Source organism: Coregonus clupeaformis, chromosome 30 (genome assembly GCF_020615455.1).
Source record: "Coregonus clupeaformis isolate EN_2021a chromosome 30, ASM2061545v1, whole genome shotgun sequence".
Lineage (NCBI taxonomy): Eukaryota > Metazoa > Chordata > Actinopteri > Salmoniformes > Salmonidae > Coregonus > Coregonus clupeaformis.
Genome location: NC_059221.1, coordinates 16,268,739 through 16,274,954, shown reverse-complemented (window position 1 = coordinate 16,274,954; position 6,216 = coordinate 16,268,739). Strand labels below are relative to the sequence as shown.

The 6,216-nt window shown below is 45.2% G+C and overlaps 1 protein-coding gene across 1 annotated transcript; it reads left to right on the top strand.

Annotated features, from left to right (window-relative positions):
* The first annotated feature begins 1,458 nt into the window (after nucleotides 1–1,458).
* On the top strand, nucleotides 1,459–5,363 carry zfp64 (zinc finger protein 64 homolog (mouse)). The gene is made up of 6 exons (XM_041856604.2): nucleotides 1,459–1,691; nucleotides 2,000–2,161; nucleotides 2,350–2,493; nucleotides 2,763–2,825; nucleotides 2,970–3,221; nucleotides 3,462–5,363. The coding sequence occupies exons 1-6, from the start codon at nucleotides 1,670–1,672 to the stop codon at nucleotides 5,006–5,008; spliced, it is 2,190 nt and encodes a 729-aa protein (XP_041712538.2). The 5' UTR covers nucleotides 1,459–1,669; the 3' UTR covers nucleotides 5,009–5,363.
* Nucleotides 5,364–6,216: the final 853 nt, after the last annotated feature.

The following is a 6,216-nucleotide window of genomic DNA, read 5'->3' as shown; positions in this document are numbered from 1 at the left end:
CGTGAACCCATTCAATCCGGCCCAAGTGATGTTCTTTCCGTTGAATTTCAAAATCCCGATGTGGCCCTATAGCCAAAAAGGTTGCCCACCGCTGATCTAGGCCTAGGCCCTAGGGGCCCTAGGCCTACCTAATAGGCTATATCATGTAGTCGGTTTGGCCCGATGAGGCAGATGTATTACACTGGGGCAAGTCGCCCTCCCGAGTGGCGCAGTGGTCTAAGGCACTGCATCGCAGTGCTAGCTGTGCCACTAGAGATCCTGGTTCGAATCCAGGCTCTGTCGTAGCCGGCCGCGACCGGGAGACCCATGGGGCGGCGCACAATTGGCCCAGCATTGTCCAGGGTAGGGGAGGGAATGGCCGGCAGGGATGTAGCTCAGTTGGTAGAGCATGGTGTTTGCAACGCCAGGGTTGTGGGTTCGATTCCAGTATAAAAAATAAAAATGTATGCACTAACTGTAAGTCGCTCTGGATAAGAGCGTCTGCTAAATGACTAAAAAAATAAATAAAAATAATAATAATAATGTAAATAAACAACAACAACATGCAGTAGAAATGTAACTTTTGCGTTTTGACCACTCACCTGTCAAACAGTACACCATCCGCAGTTGAACAGAGAGGAATAGGCTAAGTTCAGCTGACATGTCACTTTTAAATAGTCCTGTGATTGACTTTACCTGTGTCAACTTTGACCTGTGTACGTCATTCGAGTCAACTGATGGAGGCAAAAAGGGACATTTGCAGAGATACTGGATATAATGACGAGAAGCCTATGTCTCCGCCCTAACAATGGGATTCGCTGTCCATAGAGCAGAACGGCGGGCTGTCAAGCTCCCGCTTATTCCTCTCTTCGGGTTGGTGGATAAATGTATACTTTTCTGAATATTTGTTTACGTCAACCGCATGCATTCAATGGCGAGTGAGATGCTATGCTAGCCTCTCGAATTTCAACAGGTACAACTCTAATATAAAGTGTTTTTTTCTCAAAGTTGCCAGGATGTCACGTGCAACACACTTATATCAGTACACTCGTAACAACCTAAGAATTATGAAACTTCTATTATATCAAATAAATCGTATCAAAATAGCAATACATTTTTATCTTGACTAAATTCGACACTCTCTCTTTGCCCCCATTCAAAAACGAATAATTAGCTTAATAATTAATCAATGATCTGCTTAACGTGGACAGATTTTGAATGCTAAACCTTCTCGCTTCACCACTTCCTCTCTAACATTTGTTTGTTTGGATCCTATTTTTGTTTGCAATTTTTTTTTTTTTAAAGCACTTCTTCAAAGATTTTGGATTTCATTAGAATAAAGCCCTTGGTTACGATTCAAGTCTGTGGTGGATGCTGTGAACTGAGACCACCGAGTCATTAGATGGCAGTAATGCGCTCAAATGAAGAAAATAAAAAAACATCCGCGCGAGGAAAAGTGTGTACTGCCGAAAAGTGAAGGGAGCCTGTCGTAAAATGGTTGCAACAATGTTGCCAGTAGAGAGTTCAGAGCTAAAAGTCAATAGATCGTTTAACATGTTCTATTTCAAAGGCGCTTTATGTATTGTATACTTATGTTGAATTAATTCCAATCGAGGCTCCTCTCCCAAGTCGGTAGCCTACGTATGGGGAGCTCTAAACTGAATTGATATCCAGCTATAATAGCGTGAATATGGCATCATTCAACGGAGGGGGTAAGAAAACTCATAACAAATGTTCAAAACAAAGTCCACTTGGTAGTCAAACTATTCATTTAAATATCGGTGCTAAAAAAAGATCCAATGCCTTTAGTATCATCTATCAGTCTGTTTTGTTTGCAATTATATGAAAATATGGATAGCTATGTTTACAAGTTGCAAAGTAGGCCTAACGTTACATTCAAATACAGTGCCTACTCAAAGGTAGGACTAGTCTTGGTATTGCAGGGTAGGCTATGGTTATCAATAATCATCAAGTTCTTGAATAAAAGCTGGGTTTTATCCCATCTTTTCCTCATCAACAGGAGGGAACCATGTACTTGTGGAAGTGAGCCCAGATATCCACATATGTGGCTTCTGTAAGCAGCAGTACAATAACTTTGAGGTCTTTCTGGCCCACAAGCAAAATGGCTGCCATATACCCTCCTCTGACATATCAGCATCTAACTCCGCACCCACTCTTACAGGTAAGACCATAAGATGTCTCTCCCTACACAGTCTTGTTTGAAAATGCTACCCCAGACTCCTTTAATATACTGTTGGAACAATGCATAGTCTATATATTTTCAAGTAAAAAAAATGAGTCCTTTGTTATTTGGTTACTGGAAATGTATCCTTTACAGTCAGAATATACTGTACCCCCCTTTTCCCCCAGATTCCAGCACAGAGTTTTTTGAGGAAGCCTACCAGACATGTGTTATGAGAGGTGTCAAAAAGATCCTGACCAAAGCCCCGAAAACACCTTCCAAAAAAATAAAACCTGCCCTGACTTCAAAGAGACGCAGCTGCTGTTTCTCAGGTTGGTACCTCACTCCCTCTTTCCTCGTTTATTACTCTTCTGACACATTCCTTCCATACTGCTGCTAGGGAGGAAGCACATTGTCCGCTGGTCAATTGCAACCAATTAGCTATTTTCTGGGTCACAGTTACCTTTTTATAGCTGGCTTTTACACAACTTATTTCTACAGTAGTGGTCTTGAAATGTGGTTCAAACAACACTATTATATTCAGGCTGCATGAATCAATCAATTTTCTAATCAAATGCATAATTTATTCCTTTGCCCCTAGGTTGCTCTTTCAAGACACAGTACGGTCAAAAAGACATGGAGCGGCATCTCAAAACGCATACTGGTATGTAACAATACCATGTATTATTAGATTATAATTCAAATTTGATCTATGCTCATCCTAGTATGTATTGCAGTCGTGACATAAATGTGTCCTCCAATCAACCTGTGTGTGTGTGCTTGTGTATATGTGCTTGTGTGTGTCCAGGTGAGAAGCCGTTTGAATGTGAGCTGTGCCAAAAGCGGTTCAGCCGGAGGGACAAGCTGAACATGCACCTCCGATCCCACACGGGAGAAAAGCCTCACAAGTGCAAGTACTGTCCCTATGCTGCGGCCGACAGCAGCAGTCTGAAGAAACACCTCCGTATCCACTATGACGAGAGGCCCTTCAAGTGCCAGATCTGCCCCTACGCCAGCCGCAACTCCAGCCAGCTCACCGTTCACCTCCGCTCACACACTGGTGGGTCTACTTTCCCTTCACTACTTGGGTTGATTAGTACACTCAAGCATGGAATTGGTGTTCACAAGTTGTATAAGTCTGGTTCTGAAATCTGGTTATTAAATGGTCTACATTGTTTCCCATTAATTTGGGATTCAAATATGGGACATGGACTTATCTCGGTATAAGACCACTTTTGATTTCTGAAAAGTTTTTGTTGTTGTTGGATGTTCTATAAATATATATATTTCTCTACTTTAGGGGATGCACCTTTCCAATGCACTCAGTGTGAAGCAAAGTTCAAGATCAACTCTGACCTGAAGAGACACATCCGCATCCACTCGGGTGAGAAGCCTTACAAGTGTGACTTCTGTGAGTACCGCTGTGCCATGAAGGGCAACCTGAAATCCCACGTCCAGATAAAACACGGCACGTCCAACTCCTTTCACTGCCCTGACTGTGACTTCCAGTGCACCAATAAGACAGCCCTGCGGCAGCACTCGCGAGAGCACCAGCCCACTCAACCCATCCAGTGCTCCAAGTGTATCTACTCCTGCTCCAGCAAGGGGGCACTCAAGGTCCATGAGCGGATCCACTCTGAGGAGCGACCCTTCAAATGTGACTTCTGCAGTTTTGCCACCAAGCAGCGCAGCAATCTTGTCATCCACAAGAAGAAGTGCCACGCGGACAAGCCTGAGAAAGGAGCATGTGTCAGTGGGAAAGGAGGCAAAGCCGGTGTCTGTAATGGAGAGGACCCTCCCAAGCCTGTGAGCTCCCGGTACCGGGCCAAGCTGGACGCGACGCGGGCCTTCCGCTGTGACCTGTGCAAGGCGTCATTTGTGAGGGAGGACTCTCTGCGCAGCCACAGGAAGCAGCACCGGGACTCAGGCTCTGAGCAGACTCTTTCCCTGACGCTCCAGCCCATCACCTCCCAGCCCAGTAGTGTGACTGTGAGCCCTTTACTCAGGCAGGACAGCCACACCACCCAGCTCCCCCTCCACCATGTCCCCCTGGCTCCCTTGGCCCCCTACAGCAGTGCCCAGCTCAAGATCATAGTATCCCACCCTCTGGGTCAGGAGGGCTCCTTTCTTCCCCTGCAGGCTGGGATGGGTGTTGACAATGGGCAGCACCAGCATCACACCAAGGGTTCCTCCACCAGCCTCCTGAGCCCAGAGAGCCAGGACATGGTGGTCAACTCCATGATCCATCAGGTCAACCTGAGCCTCATGCCTATGCAGCAAATAGGAGGTCCAACAGAGGGCGCTGGTCTGGAGCCTGGGACGGTCCTGCTGACACACCTCTCCCCAGAGGACAGCAGTAACCCTCTGCACCAGGCCCTACTGCAGACAGCCATTACCTCCCAGGTCTCCTCAACAGCCCACAGCACACAGACCTTCATCACCACCTGCTCAGACCTGGAGGGCTTTAACGCTCTCATCCAGGAGGGAGGCACCGAGGTTACTGTGGTGACGGAGGGAGGAAACCACGGTAACCTAGTCGCAACGGCCACCTCCATGTTCCCGCCCCCGGATATGATGTGTAGCGAAGGTGGCCCCTCGGAAGACTTGGCCAAGCAGGCACAGGTAACAGTGGTGCACGGGGTTGGGGACAATCGCATTACCACCTGTGAGGAGGACAGTAGTCTCATGGTCCCTAGCATCAGTTTAGGCAGCCAGGGAGTGGTCATCCACAGCTTGCCTCTGGTGGTGACTGCCCAGAACCAGCCTGTTCTAGAACAACTCTCAGTCTCTACACAGAACCTTTATTCAGTGTCGGGGACACACACCATGGACGGCCTCCAAGACTGACTAGACCACCATTACTGTAGGTCTGCAACAGGTCAAATATATATTTATAACAAACAGTTAGATGGCAGCTAATGTTCCGTTACAGAATGTTCTCATGTACAAGTTAAATTGAGTGATGACTCTTGACTCATGTCATAGCTTTTTCATGCTTAGATTAATTTAGTTGTTAATCATAAATTCAGGCTTGAATGAAGAATGTTCGGTACAACCTAGTGAAAATCAGATTATTTTCATCTTTGACATGTTTCCCAATCATGAACTTTTCAATTCAGATGAACACGAAGGCCATGCATTGCTTAAAGTGTCATGAAACTGGGCATTTCAGAAAAACACATTAAAACAATATCTGCTTGTGTTTCTGTGCTACTTTCCTATTGTTTTTAAAATTATAATTGAAATGTATTGTCCTTGGTGTATGTTTCTGCTTTAACCAACCTGTCGTTGACCATGAACGAGTATTAATACATTACAAAGTTAGAAATTGATAACTTACATAAAAAACCTAGACAGTTATAGACAGAAAATACCTTGCCATTACCTTCTACCTATGCTTTCCAGTCACCCATTATTTCTGTCAATAGATGTTCCTAGTGTCCACAAGCTATTTGCTTACCGTTCTTTGTATCTTTACAGAATGGCAGCCTTTCATGGCTTTGGCAAAGAGTCATGGTAAATATGTACAGTGGCGTGTGAAAGTATTCACCCCCCTTGGCATTTTTCCTATTTTGTTACCTTACAACCTGGAATTAAGATGGATTTTGGGGGGGTTTGTATCATTTGATGTACACAACATGCCTACCACTTTGAAGATGCAAAATATTTTTGTGTGTGAAACAAACAAGATATAAGACCAACAAAAAAAAAGGGTGCATTACTATTCACCCCCCCAGTCAATACTTTGTAGAGCCACCTTTTGCAGCAATTACAGCTGCAAGTCTCTTGGGGTATGTCTCTATAAGCTTGGCACATCTAGCCACTGGGATTTTTGCCCATTCTTCAAGGCAAAACTGCTCCAGCTCCTTCAAGTTGGATGGGTTCCGCTGGTGTACAGCAATCTTTAAGTCATACCACAGATTCTCAATTGGATTGAGGTCTGGGCTTTGACTAGGCCATTCCAAGACATTTACATGTTTCCCCTTAAACCACTCAAGTGTTGCTTTAGCAGTATGCTTAGGGTCGTTGTCCTGCTGGAAGGTGAACCTCTGTCC

Coding starts and splice junctions, on each gene's coding strand:
- zfp64 (XM_041856604.2), top strand. CDS start 1,670: ATGGCATCATTCAACGGAGGGG. Junction 1,692..1,999: donor GGCATCATTCAACGGAGGGG/GTAAGAAAACTC, acceptor CCTCATCAACAG/GAGGGAACCATGTACTTGTG. Junction 2,162..2,349: donor CTCCGCACCCACTCTTACAG/GTAAGACCATAA, acceptor CTTTTCCCCCAG/ATTCCAGCACAGAGTTTTTT.